The 21,064-nt window shown below is 46.5% G+C and overlaps 1 protein-coding gene and 1 pseudogene across 1 annotated transcript; one reads left to right on the forward strand and one right to left on the reverse strand.

Moving 5' to 3' along the window:
• The first annotated feature begins 166 nt into the window (after positions 1-166).
• On the forward strand, positions 167-1,953 carry LOC127780103 (DIMBOA UDP-glucosyltransferase BX8-like). The gene is made up of 2 exons (XM_052307054.1): positions 167-874; positions 953-1,953. The coding sequence occupies exons 1-2, from the start codon at positions 340-342 to the stop codon at positions 1,855-1,857; spliced, it is 1,440 nt and encodes a 479-aa protein (XP_052163014.1). The 5' UTR covers positions 167-339; the 3' UTR covers positions 1,858-1,953.
• Positions 1,954-10,442: 8,489 nt separating this feature from the next.
• On the reverse strand, positions 10,443-13,207 carry LOC127779365 (vegetative cell wall protein gp1-like; annotated as a pseudogene).
• Between the last annotated feature and the right edge of the window lie 7,857 nt (positions 13,208-21,064).

A 21,064-nucleotide genomic window follows, 5' to 3' on the forward strand; every position in this document is an offset into this window, starting at 1 on the left:
TAATGTTGCATGTTGATCGATGCCGATTTAAGTGACATGTGAGAGTGTAACGGTGTCGCTGCACAAACTATATACGCTGATTATTTGTGATTGGAAGGAGTATTTTCCCTTTTACAATGGCAACTTGCATTGTCAGTTCGCCGCCCCGCGTGCTCCGAGACTCCGAGGTGGTCCGTGCACAGCACATATGCCGGCATGCGCACATGAAAATTAAATTTGAAAATCCATCGTCTTCTACTTCATTTTAGAGAGAATCGAAGCCAAATATGAATTACAAGTAGCAACGGATTCTTGTGAAAAAAGAGCTAGCTAGCCATCTGCCATTGGTCATTCCGATCCATGGGCACGGAAGCAGTGCACGCTGCTGTCGCCGCCGGCGCCGGCCACCGTCGTCGCCGCGTCCTGCTCCTCCCGCTGCCGCTCCAGGGCCACATCAACCCCATGTTCCACCTCGCCAGCGTCCTCCACGCGCGGGGCTTCGCGGTCACCGTCTTCCACCTCCAACCGGCCGGCGTCAACGCGCCAGACGCGTCCCTCCACCCGGCGTTCGACTTCGTCCCCGTCCCCGCCGACGGCGACGGCGACGGCGCCGGCGGCGACTACCTGGAGGCCACCCTGGCGGGCATCCTCGACGTGAACCGCCGGTGCGAGGCGCCGTTCAGGGAGCGACTCGCGGCGCTGCTCGAGGAGGCTGCTCCTGCCGGCGGCGGCGACGTCGCGTGCCTCGTCGCCGACGCGCACCTCCTGACGCTGATGGACGTCGCGCGGCGGCTCGGCGTGCCGACGCTGGCGCTGCGCACCGGCAGCGCCGCCTCCTTCCGCGTCTTCGCCGCGCATCGTATGCTCCGCGACATGGGCTACCTCCCCGCTCGAGGTACGTATACGTGTTCGCGCCATAATGCTCCTCCATGGCTCGATCTACACGGACATGAGCTTTGTGATCTGCGCGCAGAGTCGGAGCTGGACGCGCCGGTGACGGTGCTGCCGCCGGCGCCGTACCGCGTCCGGGACGTGATGCTGACCGCCGGCTTCGGTGGCCACGTGCAGGACCAGATCTACGAGCTGGTATCCCGGGCCGTCGAGGCGGTGAGGACGTCGTCGGGGCTAATCCTCAACACCTTCGACGCGCTCGAGCACGACGAGCTCGCCGCGCTGCGGCGAGACCTCGACGTCCCGGTGTTCGACGTCGGCCCGCTCCACAAGCTCTCGCCGACGGCGCCGCCGAGCAGCCTGCTGCGCCAGGACCGCGGCTGCCTCGAGTGGCTAGACTCCCAGGCGCCGGCGTCCGTGCTCTACGTCAGCTTCGGCAGCATCGCCAGCGTGAGCGCCAGCGAGCTCGTCGAGGCGGCGTGGGGCATCGCCAACAGCGGACACCCGTTCCTCTGGGTGCTCCGCCCGGGCCTCGTCCGCGGCGCCGCCGCCGCCGCCGCCCTCCCCGACGGCTTCGACGCCGCGACGCGCGGCCGCGGCGCGGTGGTCAGCTGGGCGCCGCAGGAGGAGGTCCTGGCGCACCCGGCGACCGCCGCGTTCTGGACGCACTGCGGCTGGAACTCGACGCTGGAGAGCGTCTGCGCCGGCGTGCCGATGCTGCTCCGGCCATGCTTCGGCGACCAGCCGGGCAACGCGAGGTACGCGGAGCGCGTGTGGCGAGCCGGCCTCGCGCTCGACGGCGGCGGCGGCGAGCTGGAGAGGGGCAAGGTGGAAGCCGCCATCAGGAGGCTCATGGAAGAGGACGACGGCGCCGGAATGCGGCGGAGAGCCGGCGAGCTGAAGAGCAGAGCGGCGGAGTGCATCACCAAGGCTGGCTCTTCTTGCCTCATCATTGACAAGCTGGTTAATCACATTTTATCCATCTAACTAATAACCATTCTTACTGTAATAATTAATAACACCACTAATACTGGTGTTTTTATCTGTGATATTAATTAGTGAGCACTGAGCAGATTAATTAGATTTGCCTGCACTATATATGTGATGTTCTAACAATAGTGATAGTGATGAGATTTGCTCACTACTATAAAATATTAAATAGGTGTCAGCGCTATAAGTGCCGGAAGTACTAAAGCGGGTACTTATAGGCCTTTTCCTACTTCCGCGGGTTGAGATCGCAAAAAACCAGCACCTGTAATTGATAAAGGTACCGGTTTTAAAGAAAAACCGGCAGCTATACTATAGATGTAGGTTTTTTTAAAACAAACCGGTGTCGGTTTTTTTAAAAGGGCACCTATACCAAGCCGATAGAGCGGCCTTATCCTCTTGATCTCTCTCGCCCTCTCTCGCCCGGCGGAGTGGCAATAGCGGCGGCCGGGTGGTGATGACGGCCCTGCGGAGGGGGCCACGCCCTCCTCACCGCTAGATCCGGCCGGAGGGGAGGCGGCGCACCTCGGCAGCGGCGGTGGCCGTGCCCCTCCATCCTCCTCGCCGTACCGCGCCGTATCCGGCTGCCTAGACATCGGGGGCTGCTGGATCTGGCCTCCTGCAGGCGGCATCAGCGGCAATTTTACGGTGAGTCTTCAATTTCTGTGATTTGTGTGGGGATTCAATTTCTGTGATTTTTGTGGGATGCTGTGCTTTGTGTGGGGATGCTGTGGTTGATGAATCGATGGTGATGTTGATGAATTAATGCTGATGTTGAATTTCTATGATGGTGAGATGTTAATATTGATATTGATGAATTGATGTTGATAAATTTCTGTGATGATGAATCATGATTTGTTGTATGTGGGATAGGGAGCTGCTCGATCCTGAGCCGATGCATTGACCTGGTTTTTTTGGCTCCTGTCCGCATCAAAGATGCCGGTTATGGAACTGGCACCTTTGACCATGGCTAATTAGTGTCGCCTTCCGGGTGCCGGTTGAGAAAACTGGCACCTAAGGGGTTTCCCAATCGGCATAATTTAGGATTTATGTAGTAGTGGCTTTGATGCGGGCATTGGAGGAGCTAGAATAATGATTTGTTGCATTTGTTAATTTGCTCGGAAAATTGGTTCTATACAAACCAAAAAGTTTATAACATTTTATATATGCTTAGCTTTATAACATTGAAACTTTCAGTACACTTCTATACCAGCGATTTATAATTTTAGTTCTCAAACACACGGAACTTCAGCAAGAACCCTCGATCAGGATGCTATTAATTAGATCTGAAGAGGATGTTGAAATTTGTTAGCTTCCCTCCTTTGGGAGCGTTGTTTTAGAATCACGGTCTCATAGGAACTCTCACATGCTCTGCCTGGTCAATATAATAGTTCTACGTACTCTATCTATTTCATATTATAAGTCAATCGACCTTTTTGTCTAGTCAAACTTCTTTAAGTTTAACCAAATTTATAGCAAAATATAATAGTATTTTTAACAAAAAAGACATGTTATCAAAATATACTCAATATTAGATTTAACAAAACTAATTTGATATTTTATATGTTGCTAAATTTTTCTATAAATTTGGTCAAACCTAACAAAGTTAACTAGAAAAAAAAGTCAAACGACTTATAATATAAAACGGAGGAAGTACGTATAAACGAGCCAGAATTGGTAGAATGTGTTGGACGATATGTGATATATGTGTTGATCCTTGAGGACGAATATCTCTACAAAGCAAATAACTTGAAGGACACATACTCCTAGATACAAAGAAATGGAAATTACAAGTACTAATGTAGTTATTTTGTTTATTTTAGATTGTTAATAATCAAATCGGCTGCACCGACTTTAGGATCCAGTGCTTCAACGTATACGGTGTTTGCTTATCTATAATAAGATTGATGATGTTGGCCAATATTTGTTCATTTGATTTTGCACGTGCTGAAGTTGATCGGCTTTTGGCGCGCTCATCGGCTCATATCTCTTGTGCATTTCAAGATGTGTAGTCCTGTTGTGACAGATCTTATGTTTCTGTTTCTTGTAACAATATGATAAAAAATATAATGTATGACAAATATATTCTAGATTTATCTCTACAATTAGAACAGGAGCACCTTACCAAAGAGAACTACTATAGGACGGATCTTATGCCAGCATCAGTGAAAGGACTCGATACCAGATTGGTACTAGGTTTAATACTGATCGGTAACAGACTTGGTACCATCCTATAGAACACAAGCTTGATACCCACCCTATAGGACGGGAGGACGGGATCCCGCCCTAATCTCTCCGAACAGTACTCGATGTTGGACCAGTACTAGATTTGATATCGGTCGGTATCAGACCTAGTACCCCTGATATCCATCGCTATCAGGGCGATATGTGCGGGCATCAATCCTAATACCTAGCTACTAGCTTGGTACCTATATGGTATCAATCAGGCCTAGTACATGCAGATCCACAAAAGAAAAAAGAGGGGTTGTTGTGGAAGGGGATGGAGAAGGGTTTTGCAACGACGGAGGGTTAACCATTGAGCCATGACTAGACTGTAGAGGGGCCTGGTGGTAAATGGCTTGGCCCATGTCACACAGTGCCTATATGCCAATCTCGCTCAATGGAATAGGGGGATGTTAGACACGATGGCTTTGCTTTGACAACGTCGTCATACGATGAAGACAAGTGGCTGACATAGCTGGTGCTGGGTACAAAGATGAGCCGTGAATTTCGTTTGGGTTTACAATGCTTAAATGTGGAGCGGCCAATGTGATAGGGGTGAAAACTATACAAAAATTTCAGACCAATGTCGTTTCCGCAAGCTATTATAATAATAATATCTTTACCGACGGTTACCGTTTCAGAAATTTAGTTTTTCTAATTTCTGTAAGTTTCACGTTGAAGTTGACACTAAAATAAAAAAAGTAATATCATTTCCAACTGTTTTCACCCCCTAGTGCCGGACGATCCTTCAATAGTTGGGTGTCCTACAGTGGATGGTAGTGCAATTTGTTGAACCATACTTAGGGTATGTTTATAAGTTTGGGGTTGGGAACCCATCTCCCCGCACGGAAAACGGAGCAATACATTAGCGTGTGATTAATTAAGTATTAGCTATTTTTTTAAAAAAAATGAATTAATTTGATTTTTTAAGCAACTTTCATATATAAACTTTTTAAAAAAACACACCATTTAGTAGTTTGAAAAGCGTGCACGCGGAAAAAGAGGGAAGGGTGTTCGGAACTGATATGTCCAAGCCCCGAGTATTTCTAGATGGTACAATGCATGTTACTGTGCAGGAAGAAATAACAGAAAACGGAGGGAGTATTGATCTGGAGACCATGAAGAGCAATGTATCAAAGCAAGGTTTCATGTCAGCATAAAGCAGGTGTATATTTAATTATCTTGATTAGAAAAGGTAATTAGCAATGGTGCCAGAATATTTAATATATATTCCTGGACGTGTGTTCTTTGACTAGTTTGGGTTAGCAACTTATTAGTTTTATTTTTTTCTTTGGTATTTTGGATCTGGACCAGTATGTCGCCGAGTCTGGTTTAGAGAAGGGCCCATTATGTTTACTATGCCTGCGTGAATATAAATAGGCCGTTGGCCATGTAAGTAGAAGATTAGGTTTTATTTTTGTTTCGTCGAGATATATTTGTTCTCTTGGAAATAGCTTATGGCGCTCCCATCTGCTATGTACTGAAGAATCGCTGCCGCCGGCTGAGGTTTGGAGAGTGACGTGATCAGGAGATCCATCTCCTGGGGACGTGATCTGGATTTCATCTAGGAGTCCACTTACTCTGATCGTCTCTCAGGTACACGGGTGGAGTACTACTGTCCAGGGTTTGGTTTTTGCTACTGTAAGCCAAGACCAGTCCTTTTTATATTTTGCTATTATTAAGCTAGATTAATTTGGTCGCTCTGCTTGATTTGCTATCGTGTGCATTAAATTTGCTGTTGTCTGGGAAAATTCAGAATTTTAATTATTTGATTATTATTGGTACCGTGAAAGAGAGGGATAAATTAGGGCATTCGCCGCCGGGTGCTCATTAGGAACCCATAACACCGAACACACCCTTACGCAACATACTACCTCCTTTTCAAAACATATGACATCTTTAATTTTTGGAACAACGTTTGACAATTCATCTTATTAAAAACTTTAGTATAGATATGTAAAAGTATAAGTTAAGATTATATTTTAATTAATGATAAAACAAGCCACACAACAAAATAAATTATATTAATACAAATTTTTTTAACAAAATAAATGGTCAAACATTATGCAAAAAATAAACAGCGTCATACATTTTGAAATGGAGGGAGTATTAAATTTTTACACTCACTTCACGCAAAAGTTCAAATTCGGGGTCATTAGCCAACGGGTTCTTAACCTTACAAAGTAGTGCTCAACAACCTAGCTAGCCGATGTGGGACTAAACTCTTACAACATCTCTAAATTAGACTCTTCAAATACTTATATAGCCAACTTTTCAACTGATTTGGATAGTCAAACTAGGTGTTCACTCCAACAATCTCTAACAAAGGGACCCACATGTCAGCCTCCGTTGCCTTCTTCCTCCTCTTTCTCTTGTACTGCATCGGCCCATCAATCCATAATTCCATCCTTGAGTATGCGTGCACGAGGCGGGAGGCGACAGCGGCGGCAGATCCCTGCGCGCGTGAGGTGACGGTGATCACCTTGATCGTTCACCGGAAGAGAGTGTGGGAGGGGAGAGAAAGAGGAGGGAGAGAGCATCTCATGTGGGGCCTACAATTGGCAAGCCAATTTGGACTGGCCAAATTTGGCCATTGAGCGAGCTAGTTTGGCTAGCCAGATGGTTTGGCCATCCGTTTAGCAAGACTGTTAGAGCTCGTTTTTAGTTTGTAGTTGTCAGTTTTTAACTTGAAGAGTGGGAGGACCACTCTGTTTAAGGAGATGCACTGGTTGCTGCCTCTTGCATCGCTTATGCTCGCTATTCGCTGCCCTGCTAGCTACTGCATGCTGCTTGCTTCTCGTTGCTTTGGTCAAATCCCATGGGCTGCCGCTGCATGCACTGCTAGCTAGGGCCAGTGTGCCACTGCCACTGCCGCAAGCAAATGCATGGGCCAAGGCCCAAAACCAACCAGCAACCACTGCCGTTGCTTGCTCTCTTCATTGTTTTTTCTTTTTCTTCTCCAATTATTCTCGGGCGTCACACGTATCCTGTCCCGTTCCGTCACGTCAGAACAAATGACGTTAACATCTATACTCCTTTAGAAAAGAGTAAATTGCACACATGATACACCAACTTAGTAAGTGGGTGCGATAACTTGATAAGTAGGTGTCTTGTAGTACAAGAACTTAACAATTTAGTATTTTGGTGCATCAATTTGGCTAAGCATATGCTAGGTGATTTTTTTCACGATATCAACACACCATCATAGTAATCCTATAGATATTACCTTATAATATTAAATTTAATCTTTAAGAATTATACTGCACATACAATTTACATCCAATTACCTTTTAAGAATTTTTTGTTTTCTTCACTTCTCAAATATCAACCAATATAATAATTTCTACATACAGTTTAATTGAATTTCAGTTATTAGAATAAAAATATAAATATGCTTCAAATAAATAATTAAGTTGCCGCATAACTTTTTAATTTATTTATGGTATCAAAATCATACTTACCTTGTAAGTTGTTGTATTTATATGATCACTTATAAAGTTCTTATACTAAATTACACCTATCTACCAAGTTGTTGTATTAGATTGCTCATTTCTCAAGTTCTCGCACCATATTGCACCTACATGCCAAGTTGATGTACCGGCGGTGTAATTTACTCTTTAGAAAAATTAGCGATGATGGCAGTGAATCTGTCACTTACACACAATCACCTCACCACCACTCTTGCAATTTTATAAATTAGCTCCTGTTATTTTCTAGAGAAAATCCTTTCTATGCCTCTAAAATTATATCTAATCCATTCTATACCTCACCTTACTTTTTTATATAGTTGTACTTGCATACCCTTAAAATTTGCTTTCAATCCCTTCCATACCCCTCCGTCAATTGATCGTCTAATTTATATATAAATGATCATCTTACCCTCACACATGGATGCATATAGAAATTTATGAATTATATTTTTGAAAATGTAAAAGTTTGTCGCATAAGACTATTATAGTTATGAGTTTGTTGTGCGACACATTGTTTATAACAAAATTTATTTTTAGATAATGAAAGAAAAACAATATGTATTTATTTTATTGGATAATTTCATTTATACTCCTGTTTTGATGTCCAATACTGATATTACCTATACATTTTAGGGTTTTAGTTTTTACCCCCACCTTTTTTATCTGAACAAGGCGTTTACTCCTGGTTTAGATGGAAGCGAGTCAGACCGAACTTATTGCAGTAAAGAAATAAAGAAAAAAAATGAAATACAAATATTTTGAATTATTGATTGACCTTTTACCACTGTGAAATATCCAAGTAGGGATAGCCCTCAAGCTCGCACATGGGCTTCCTCTCCCGAAAGAAATCCCATCCGGCTAGGCGGCGATGGCGGTGAGTGTGCATTGGAAGGCATGGGCGAGCGTGCGTCGGCCAGGTGGCGGCGACGAGCGTGCAAGAGGCTGTGGTGCAGGCTAGGCAGCAGCGCAAAGGCGGCGGCCGGCAGCAAGCGAGGAGCTGCAGGGAGGATTTGTATTTTGTGCAATAATGTAAATGGGGGAGATTTTCTTGGAAGAGGCTAGCAAGTAACACCTTTGTGCTATTATTGTGAGTGTAGTTGTCTCTTAGTTTGGTTCGTACAATAAATTAGGAGAAATTGTTTCTAGGCAACAATTAGCTAAATGTGTTTGCTAGAATTCACAGTGAGTCGAAATTAGTTGTTAGCGTCCTATCATTTTTTAGCTTTCCAAATGGAGGGCCAAAGACCTATGTCCCTAATAAAACGTTTTACCAACCCAATATGTTGACATGCATAACTATGGTTTGCTAGAATTAATTAATTTCATAGCTGAGCACTTCATATGATGTTATAAGCAGTACATGACTTTGTGGCGTTCTTTGAATAGTGACGCTGGTAAGATTAAATAAGACGAACAAATGCTATATTGGTTTCAGCTGAACCTACAGAAGGGGGTTGTATGCATTGATGCACAAATAATTGATTTTGATGGTTATTTTGCAAATTGCACCCGTAAAACCGAGCTGTCATCTTTCAGTGAGAAATAGGGCATCCACAAATAAGATAGCCTCCAATGAGAAAGCCACTGCAATTATGCTTTGGCTTTCATTGCGAGAGGTACAGATGGATGATTTTGTGGATAAGTGCTTCTTTGTTGAGATGTTAAAAAAGGCATATGCTTGAAGGTTCAATTTTTCAATGGAATCTAAGTATGGGTGGACACACGTTGATCTAGGCTATAAAATCAAGAAGCCTAGATTGAGAAAGAAACCGGGAAGATCAAAAGTGGCTAGGATAAGGGTTTTTTTTTATAAAGATGGCACTAGTAAAAGGAAAAAAACACAGTTATTATCATGAGCTATACCATACAACCAAGCATTGCCAGAGAACTCTCTCAGCAAGTCAAAAGAGAAAGCTCTCATCTTCACAAATTGAAACAGGAGAGGGGATCAATGGCCCAATTGTTGCACCCACATCAGTGTGAGTCATTCATTGCTACTCGCATTTATCCTTGTTTTTAACTAATTCTTAAAGATTTTGTTTATTTTGTTATTGCTGATTTATTCATTTGCTAGTGAAAGTGGAACTACAAGTGAAATGGGAGGAGGAATACCCTGAGTGGAAGTGGAAGTGGGAGCGGAAGGGAAGGAGCTGGGGAAGGGGTAGGGGATGGGTAGGGGTAGTGGCAAATGCTAGTGCTTGTTGAGGTGGAGGTGGTGCGAGGGGAGAGGAGGGAGGCTAGCTCAATGGTTTGGTCCTCATATGTAATAGCTCGAGTGGTTACTTTTGTTAATTAGAATGCATGATCTAGACACTTTGTGATTGCATGACACTATGTTGGCTATGATCTAAACTTGTAATATGTTGTACTATGTTGGTTTTGATCTAGACTTGTAATATGTGGTATTATGTTAGCTACTATGCTGTCATACTTTGTGATGTTGTTATATGACTTCCTATGATTGTGTACAATGGTGTTGAAATGCTATAGAAATGATGTCAAAATTTTGTCCAAGTTCTGTCAAAATCCTGCTGAATTTTTGTCAAAATTGCGTGAATTCTGAATTTGTCCAAGTTGTTATATTGGTCAATGTGCGTCATTTGATTTTAAATATATTTACAAAAATCAAGTTCCAAGCTACATGTACAGAATGGGGGTAAAAACACAATTAACGAACAATTATAGGAGTGAAAGTATAAATGTCTTTTTGCCAATTACTTAACACCATTAACTTCACCATCCAAAGTAGGGGCAAAACAGTCGTTCGGCTCAAAAAGGTGAGGGCAGAGATGAGGCTACTAATGTTCATGATTTTTTTTATGGATGCTCCCCATTTTTGTATGAGGCTGATCGGTATTGCTGACTGTAGCAGCGCAGCTGCAGCCAACCAACCTAATGCACGCTGATTTTCTGCAGCTGCAACATGAGGCTTGGCTTGCTGGCAGCAGCTACAGCCAGCACAAACGATCAGAGCCTATGAATGCTCCATATCACAAAAAATCTAGGCAAATTTTGCTACAGGACACTGCAATTTAGTGGTTTTAGCCGTAGGACACTATCCGAACTCACTTTTGGAGGAAAACACTCCATAAACGTGGTAATTCCCCAATGGACACCGCGCCGACTAAAATAATAATTTCCGGTTGAAGAGGAGAGAGAAATCACGTGAAATGTCAAAAATGCCCTTGGGCCCACATGTCAGCTCTCCATCTCTCTATCCCCTCCTCCCACACTTCCATGGCCGATGCCGGTGCAACCGCCGGCGCCGCCCCATGACTCTCGCCGCCAACGCAACAGCATCCTCGCTGACAGTATCATGGTGCTGCTCGTCGTGCTCTCCCGCTGTGACTGCTTTCCTGCCACTGCTGACCTCGCAACCACCAACCGCCATCTCCACTACCTCCACCCAATATGCATCGCCGTGAGGTGCTCGGGCGGGACGCCGGCGAGGAAGGCCTCGGAGGTGAGGCGGATGGCGAGGTGTAGCCCTCCTAGGCTTGGCGGACCCACGTCTCCCTCCCTCCTCCTCCGCCGGTCGCCGTCGTCAGGTTCGACGCTGATCCCGGCACCGTGGTGGTGGTGGCAGTGGCCAGGTCGGTGGAGATGCCGGTGAATCCGCTCCCGGCGCTCCACTTCGTGGACGTTGGCGCCTTGCAGTAGCACGTAGTCGGCGAGCAGCGGCAGCCGCGTGTCGTCGGCGAGGTGGTGGTGGTGGTGGAAGCCGACCGGAGCAGCAGTCGGCGGCGGCAGCGATGGCGCCGGGTTAAGCAAGCGTTGTCGGTGAGACATGGCCACCGGTGGAGCGCCAACGCATGCAGAACTCGCCATGGAAATGGAGGAGGCGGCCATGGTGATGAGAGGGAGAGAGATGAGATGAGATGGAGAGCTGACATGTGGGCCCAAGGGCATTTTTGATATTTCATGCGATTTCTCTCTCCTCTTCAATCGAAAATTATTATTTTAATTGGCGCGGTGTCTATTGGCAAATTACCATGTATATTAAGTGTTCCCCCCCCAAAGCGAGTTCGGGCAGTGTCCTATGGCTAAAACCATGAAATTGCAATGTCCTGTAGTAAAATTTGCCAAAAATCTATTGTCTTATTAAAATTTCAATTTATTACATTTATTTCATTTTCAAAATTTATGTTACAATTTTATGCACTAATTATTTAGTCTCATTTGTTTCATAAAATGCAGACATTGTGCACTCAACAAAATTTTCGGTCGGTTCGAAGCTTAGATTCAAACCTACATCGTAAAGGCCATAAAATACATTTGCAACCAAACTTAAATGTCAAATGAAGGAAAATGGAAAAACTGGGACATAGAAGGGATCAAGTTGAATTTCGGGGGTACAGAAGGAATTGGGTAAATTTTAGGGGTACGGGAGGGATTGAGTGAGTTTTAAAGAGTATACAGGGAATTTACTCTCTATTTTACATTATTATGAAATATTCCATTATTTGTTTTAAACAAGTGAATACCACATATTTAAATAAGCAAACAAATGATACTAACATATTTGCTAAAACATATACTATTTGTTTATCACATATTATAATATATATTTTTTCTTTTACCAATATGAAAGCATGGATATTTTGCTAGTGTCCCAAAAATTTAACATGCTTTCAGAATGGGAGGGAGTACATACTCTTTCCTTTTCTTTTTTTTTAAACTTTGTTTTTAGACATTACTCCCTTTCTTTCGAGAGTTCAATACTGATGATGTATACGGAGATACAACTTCGTCCGCATATGTCTTCAAGAATTTTTTAAAGGAAATTTCACAAAACTATTGATATTTAGATCAAACTATCGTAAAATACATATTTAAATATGTGTATTACAAAACTATAATTTAGAGTTGAATTTATAAAAAAAAAGGCAAAATTTACTACAGGACATAAAAAAATGTGTAATTAGCCGTGGGACACCGTAAAAGCGTGAATTGGCTGTAGGACACCGTAAAAAAGTGGTAAATAGCTACTAGACACCGGTGGCATTATTTTATTATTTTCGATGGAAACGGGAAGAAAAAGAACGGTAAAAGTACCGAAATGCCCCCGCATCGTTTTGCTCCGGTTTATGGTCCTTGACGTCGAGCTACTGCGCAGCGCGGGTGTCCGCCGCGGCGGTGGCGAGGGAGCGGGCGGAGAGTGCGGCACAGCACAACGAGCGGGTGGAGCTGGAGCGGCGCTGCGTGACGGCGCGACGGAGAAGGGCAGCGCGCGCGCAAGCGGCAGCTCGGCACGGGCGGCTACGGTGGACCGAGAAAAGAGCACCGCGGCTGGTCGGCATGATGCGGGTGCGCGGAGGCCATGCCTGGGTGAGGAGGGGGTTGCCGGTGCTGGATTTGGGTGCAGGCACGGCCGACTCCAGGCCCGAACGCGGCGTGGTGCGGAAGCGGCGCGATTGCGGTGTGGCTGGCGACGACGGCCGTGTTGCGGCGCAGGCATGGTGGTTGGCGTCATGCGGGGCTGCTCGGCTAGGTAGTGCACTGGCCGTGCGAGGTGGCGTCGCGCCGGGTGTGCAGTGGCTTGCGGCAGCTCGTGGCAGTGATGGGGCGCGTGGGTGCAGGCAGCGGCTAGCGGCCAGCAGCTCGCGGTGCAGTGCCGTGCAAGGCACAACCGATGGTCAGCAGTTCTTCGTCGTCATGTGGCCCGCCCAAAGTTGTGTCTGCTCCGTTCATGCAACGGAGACGAACCGCGTGACGGCGAGGCGTGCGTCGGTGCGGCGGAGAAGGACGCGTCAGCGGCGCTACAGTACGGTGTGTCTCGTCGGGAGGAAGAGAACAAGAAAATAGAAGAGAGGCTGACATCCTTGGCCCATATAATCGTTGACCTGGATAGGCCCATAGGGCAATTTGGTCTTTTACGATTGTTTCTCTCTCCCTCTTGTTTGGAAATAATAAAATAATACCTTCGGTGTCTAATAGTTAATTACCACTTTTTTGCGGTGTCCTATAGCCAATTCACGTTTTTACGGTGCCCTACGGTTAATTACACATTTTTTGAGTGTCCTGTAGCAAATTTTGCCAAAAACTAATGATTTAGAGGATCATATCACAAATCTACAGATTTAGCGATGAAGTTTTTAAGTATCTACACATTTTAGAGTTTATATCCATAACACTATTGAGGTTACAAAAGTTATAATTTTATGATAAAAATAATGTTATATTTGTAGTTTTCTGATATAATATTTTAAATCTATAATTTTATGATATATATTTTTAAATATAAGTTAATCAAAGTATCTATAGTTTGTGAAATTAACTTTTTTTACGGAAGGAATACATCTCTTAGGAGAGTACATACCCTGATGTGTACTGCCTCTAATCCAAAATATAGTAAGTTTTCGACTAATCTCTAATCTAAAATATATAGTAAGTTTTCAACGGGTGGGACGTAATCTAATACTATATAAATTTTTATGTCACGTTCGTTAAAAAAGTTACTTATTATATATGGATAGAGTAAGTAACTGGCACGTCTGCGGCGGAGCGTTCGTGCGCCATGGCTCGCGCCGGCCGCGATCGCGAGTACCCCTCCCTACCCCTCCCTACCCCTCCCTGCGCACTGCCGTTGGTCCACAGCGCCCATCGCTGGTCCGCTTGCGCCGTGTATTAGTGTAAAGTTTCGTGTCGAGCGATGGCGCGACGGCAGCTGACGCCGAGAGAGTGCGCCTGCATCCTGACGACTGGGACGAAAGTCGACAGCAGCCAGCAGCACGACCCACCACGCCCACAGCATGCTCACGTGTGGAGTGGAGGCAGCAGCAGTCAAGAGCTTTTCTCTCGATGAAAAAAAGAATTAAGGACCTTTTTAATTGCTACCAAAACTTAGCCCTATCAACGTTGGTAGTTTAAATAGTACTAGTGCTTAGTTTGATTGAAACCAATTTATTAGTAATGTCTAGGTTAGATTTGACATCAATCTATAACAATCTTCACTAGAATTCATATCTTGGCTTTATATTGGTAGCAAACCAAATAGAATCTTGCCCTAAAAAAATTGATAGTGGCAAAATTTAAACTTATCGTAAAATCTAAACAGTGCGCGCTCTTGTTTTAGTCTAATCGCGCGACGCACCTCTGACCATCCGATCTCGTTATCTATTCATTTTCGGCTTACGTTATCACTTTCTCCACTAGTACTTGACTGCAGAAAGGCTGACACACCCATGTAGCAGGAAGGACTGAGATAGACATGTATGCCTTTTTTCTCTTCAAATAAAGTTTTCTCTCAAATTACTTATCCGATCTACAATCCACTTACGCTATTGTGTTTGTTACAATTAAATCTTCACAACAAGATCTTACATGATTATATTACGATGAAAAAATATTTATATTTGTAAATTACTTTTATTATATACGTAAGTTACTTTTATCATATATATATAAGTTACTTTTACATTTGACTAAATTACTTCTTACACATATAAAAGTAAATTTAATAAAGTCTAAAAGTAATTTATATATATTATAAAAGTAACTTAAAACAAAATGGGAGTAACTTTGTCACGACATTAGAAGTAAATTCATTGTAGGGATATAATATGAATTTATATAAAAACTTTATTTAATCAGTACAGATCAACACACATAAGTTTAACAAATTTTAAAAGTAAGTTCAATGTTAACTTCAACACACATTGTCGACGGGTGATACCCATAGACCGGATATAAAGGGTATTGGGGTACGTTGGTACAAGGATCTACGTAGTACGACATCAAACAATCAAAAGACAAGAATTATACTGGTTCAGGCCCCTTGATAGGTAATAGCTCTAATCCAGTTGATATGGGATTATATGGTGGAAAACACAGGTTACAAAGAGGACGATGGAACTTGTCGGATCCGACGAGATCGTAGTCGAGTTGATTCGACTAGCTCTCAATACTTGGCTCCTCGCAGATTCCGGCTTCGTAGGCTGTGTTGGTTATAAGATTCGATGATCTATGCCCTCCCGGGGGCGGGTCCCTTTTATATCACAGATCTGGAGGTCTCCAAGTAGAACTCGGAGATATCAGACACAATACGATACGCCGACGACCCAGTTCTGTCCGAGAAGGACTCTTCCCATCTGTAGATTTCGTGAAAGGTTTCCTTAGGATATGTAGAAAACATCTGCGTGCATGTGGGTATGCCATGTCGATATGTAACGTATATCGAAGGGTAGAGGGTATGCCTGACCCGTAACCCTGACAGTAGCCCCCCGACTTCTGCTTAAAATGAACTCGTGCAACCATTTACGACTTCGGGTGTTGAGAACGTTGTCATTCCTAGTGCGAGGACCGCGGAGATAGAACGTAGCCGAGCATGCCGTTTGAAGCCCAACGGTCATGAGTGAATTTTGAACTGAAGTCCAGAAAACTGCCGCGTGTAACGGGCCCAGAGATTTCCGGCGGGGTCTCTCTCCGTTCCTTGGAATTCGCACCGTCGGTAGTGCGCTTATTTAAAGGAACTTTGGGAGCTCATTTTGAAGTCTGCCAACCTTGTTGAACACACACCGCCTGCCAGCGCTCCTTGCCTTCTCCGCCGCCACCAGAAACCCTAGTTCGCCAACCCAGGCTTGTTTTCCGGCGATCTTGGCACAGCAATGGATCTCGGCAAGTCGTCTTCCACCGGCGCGACGTTGAAGAACCTTCAGGAGGACGGTGCCCTTCCCGGCCGTGAAGACATGGAGAGAGAAGTAGGAGGTACTGATCCTCAGCCCCTCTTGGGTCGCATGGTTGCGATCGAAGATTACGTTCTCTGCGGTTTTCTTCCTCCACCTTTCGAGTTTCTTCTCCTGGTGTTGAATTTCTATGGTCTTTCTCTTCTCCATTTGAATCCTAATTCCATCGCCTTTCTTAGTATCTTTGTTCATCTCTGTGAGGCCTACATTGGGGTAGAGCCTTTTCTCGATCTCTTCCGTTTCTACTATGAACTGCGTTGGATGGAATCCAATAGGGTGTCTGGTTGCGTCGGGTTCCGACTTCGTGATGGCATGAAATCTTGTTATATCCCCTTCCAGTGTCCTTCTTCCTGCAGTAAGTGGCGGAATAGGTGGTTCTATCTTGAGATCAAGGACTCAAACCTTGTCTTCGTTGTTCCCGAGGATCAACCGGACTAGATTCTGGCCTGGACCGCCAAGCCCCCTTTGACCCCCTCTCTTCAGTCGTTTATCGACATCATCGATGATCTCCGAGAACGGGGCTTGTCGGGATATGAAGTCGCTGCAGACTTCGTCGGTAGGCGGATCCAGCCGCTCCAGGCTCGGGCCCATCCAGCCTATAACTATTTCGGGCCGGATGATGCGACCCGGGTTTCTCCTCGGGGTATCTTTCTCATTCATCTTGGCGTGCTTGTACTCGCGTTCCTCTTGACTTATAAAAAGTCAGTTCCCGTTTAACAGGTCTGAGCAGCGAAGTTGTAGAGCGGCGCATCGGTCAAGTGATGATCAGCGGTCCAACTACGGCTAGCGACATGCCCGTGCCCCTTTGTGAAAAGGGGGCGGCGGAACGCGATGAAGCCATCAATGTATGTGTATTTGATAAGCATCCCGTATTCTCCTTTCGAAATCACCTTATGACCTGATTAAGCGTAGGCCCTTCCTTTGACTGACATCATCGGGCCACTCGTGGACCATCAGGTGGCGACATCTCTAAAGGAGAAGGTTGTCAAGGAGGCATCTGATGCGGCCACCACTAGCGGTGGCAATGTCCCGACCAAGCCGAGGAAATTCTCGTCTGTACTCGGACATCGTCGCATGGCAGCGACCCCCTCGGAAACTTTATCTCGTCATTAGATCATGCGGCAAGGAGGGTTTTTCCTTACTCTGTATTGATTGTCTTTCAGGCCTCGGACGCGTCTCCTCCACCCCCACGACGACAACGTATTGTGACGATCGGCGAGAAGTAAGTAGATAGATTCTTGAATCTCTGTGCTTCTCATTCGAGCGGTGTCTGACCCAAGGTTGTCCGTAGGGAAGCGCGGGCGAAGGCTACCCGAGCTAAGTCTGGGGGAGCTTCCAGCGCGTCACCTGCCGCAGCGTCGACAGATGTCGTGCCCGCAACCGGGAGCCGGAAGGCAACGCCTAGCGGCCCCGTCAGCGATCCTGCGGGAGGTCGTGGTCTGCCAGCTGCCGTCCTCACCTGGGAGGAGCTCCAAATCGAGATGGGGCGCCTCCTCGAAGCTAGTGCTCGTGGCATCGGCCGCGAGGTTGCGGAGGCGAGGTCGGAGGCGGCGGCGGCGGCGAACGCGCGTGCTGATCGACTGGTGCGCGAGTTGGCTGAAGCCTGTGAAGACCTCACAAAAATGAGGGAGCTGGTGGCCGGCAATGAGCGACAACGGAAGGGGCTCGAGGACCGCATGTCGGAACTCGGGAACAACCTGTCCGAGATCCGGGCTCATTGCGGGTCACCTACACTAGACTCCACCAACTCGCCGGGGAGTGCGGCATCAAGTCCACAATCCCGGTGAATCCCGATGAGTTCTCACTGTCCTCCTCTCTCGCGGAATTGGCAATGGCGATGGGGGAGATCCCCTCCAAGCATGCAGCCAGGATCGCCGAGGAGACGTCGAACGGGATCTACACCGGGGCGTGTCATGTCCTTGCGTGTGTAAGGTTGTCGCGTCCTAAACTCGATCTGCGCGAGATCTTGGATCAGGGGGCGGCAAGTGACACGCGTAAGGAGGTGATGGAAGAAGTCGGTGATCTGGGGGAGTCTATTCTCCCCCTTTTTGAGGAGTAGGACTTCTTGTATTTGTTAGATAATGTGTAAAAATTGAACTCTGACCGCCCTCGTGCGTGCAATTGCCATCCTTGTTTAGTTTTGTATGTTGATCTCGGAAACTTTTGTCCATTGTAGAGATGCTGATGACGATGATGTCCAGCAGCGTGGTCAGCCCGGGTCACTAGCGATAATTCCGGTACTCGAGCTTGGACCACACATCTCACCTGACAATGTGGAACAAACCCTTGATGCGGAGATGACGACTGCCTCAAGTGAGTAGCTCCTTCATCTCTTAATGCCCTCCTGATTAGGTCGTCCATGTTCCAAAAGAGGTATCCAGCGTGTCTTGATGGCTGTCACATTTAGCAGATCTCGAGGATGCCCTTGCAAGCCAAGATCGTCGTATCCAATACTGGAAGACGAAGTTTGAAGTGGCAGAACTCGAGAGAACCATGCTGGCCGTGAAGAAAGAGCAGGCTGTGGAAACGCTCCGAGGTCGCGAGGTGTGGTTTAACTCGTACTTGAAGAGTTGTTGTGCCTCCATGGCGAGAGTATGCTGGGAACTTCGAGTAGTCTGCGGTGATCCCGAGGAATCGGCGGCCGGGTACATCTCGTGGCTGAACGGGGCCTGTGCCCAACTCGATGGCATCGGCAAGCGTATCGACGAGGCCTTGAAACAGGAGTGTCGTCGAGCGAGCCGATACGCCGGAGGACACGTGTTGGCTTGCCTATGAGTCACCGCCCGCGCCTGGACCTTGAATTTCTCCGCAAAGGTTTTGCTCGTTCTTGGAGAAATCCGGCAGAGATAGACCATCTGGCGAGGTCGATGTCGCCGTTAGCTGAGAATATCTTCCAGTCTATGGACTGGCGTTGGCCTTCTTGGTAGTACTCGTACCCTGCGACAATATCTTAGGGAAAGGTGTAAAGCAGCGAGAGATTTATGTAAAAATTGTAAGAAGTACTTTATGAATAAAGAAATCTATCTTTAACAAATGTTTCTTACTCTGGATGTCGTGTGTAAGAGTGTGTTCTCAGTTAACGACTTTAGTCAGCCGTTTGAATCGTACACTCTCCCAGGCCCCCAGCCTTGTCGTCGGAGGAATTTTCTCGGAGGATAAGGCTCTTGGACTCTTGACCTACCTTGGTTGTATAAGCTCTGATCCTAGCCCCCAGCCGTGAAGTTGGAAAATTGATTTTCGATTTCACGACTTGGTTAATACGCACGGCGAGAACTCTTACACGACCAGATCTTACATGGTCTTTCGTCTCTACAGGATCTGACAAGGCCTTATTGGCTCTGGGCGTCCCCAGCCGAAGATCCCTTAGGTTCCTCGGAGGCCTTGTCGAGACGACGTAAAGGGACATAAGGACAGGTTTCAACGCTAGGTGTCATCAGGGTAAGGGATCATCGGGTGAAAACACTTTGATTGTGATATGGGGCCTAGAAATAGGCTTTATTGATACTGTAAGGGTACTTACAGGTACAGTGGTATTGACTCATACATAGAATTTACGTAGTTGGTCAATGTTCCAAGAATTTGCTAGTTCGCGATTTTGAATGCGCCTAGCCGCAAGACTTGTGTGATCGTGTAAGGTCCTTCCCATTTTGGTGAGAGTTTGTTTCGCCCTGCTTGGGCTTGAACTCGTCGGAGGACATAGTCGCCGACCGAAAGTATGCGTGCTCGAATGCGCTTCTCGTGATAACGACGGAGGGACTGTTGATAGCTGGCTGCTCGGACGGCAACTCGCTCACGATGCTCCTCGAGAAGATTTACATCGATGTCTCGCTATTCCTCCTGGTTCTCGTCGGAGTACTTCTGTACTCTTGTACTCTGATGTCGTAGCTCGCCGGGGAGCATGGCCTCGGAGCCGTACACGAGGAAGAAGGGTGTTTCCTTATTGGACGTTGTCGGTGTGGTGCATACGGCCCATAGTATTGATGGGAGTTCTTCAACCCACTTTTTGTCTTGTGACATGAGCCTGTCATAGACGCGGGTTTTTATCCCTTGTAGTACTATGCCGTTTGCCCTTTCGACTTGTCCGTTGCTTTGAGGGTGAGAGACCGAGGCGAAACATATTTTGACTCCCAATCCGATGCAGTAATCTTGGAAGTCGGCGCTGATGAATTGGGAGCCGTTGTCGGTTATGATGCGGTGCGGTAGTCCGTATCTGCAGATTATCCATCTGATGAATTTGATGTCGTTGTCGGCCTTGATTTCCCCCGTGGGCACTACTTCTATCCATTTTGTGAATTTGTCGATCGCCACGAATAGGAACCTGTAGCCACCCTGTCCTCGTGGGAAAGGCTCGAGTATATCTAGCCCCCAGCATGAGAACGGCCAAGTGAGAGGGATAGTTTGGAGTGCTTGCGCGGGTAGCTTTGTGTGCTTGCTGTGAAGTTGACAGGCTTCGCACCGCTGGACCATGTCGCATGCATCTTTGAGGGCGGTTGGCCAGAAGAATCCTTGTCGAAAAGCTTTCCCGACCAACGTCTGACCGGCGGCGTGTGACCCACAGATGCCTTCATGTATATCGAGGAGGAGGTGTCTGCCGTCGTCGGACAAAACGCATTTGAGAAGTACCCCGTTTGGCGCTTTCTTGTATAGATCGTTGCCGATCGTGCACTAGATTTTTGCTTTACGGGTTATTTTCTCGGCCTCTGCGTCATCCTCGGGCAACTCATCGCTGTTGATGAATTTGATCAGTGGGGTGCGCCAGTCGTCTATGGTTTCGATGTCAGCAACGGCACGTTCTGCCTCGGTGACCTCCGAGCTGATGTCGGGGGTGTT

Source organism: Oryza glaberrima, chromosome 7, assembly GCF_000147395.1.
Source record: "Oryza glaberrima chromosome 7, OglaRS2, whole genome shotgun sequence".
NCBI lineage: Eukaryota > Viridiplantae > Streptophyta > Magnoliopsida > Poales > Poaceae > Oryza > Oryza glaberrima.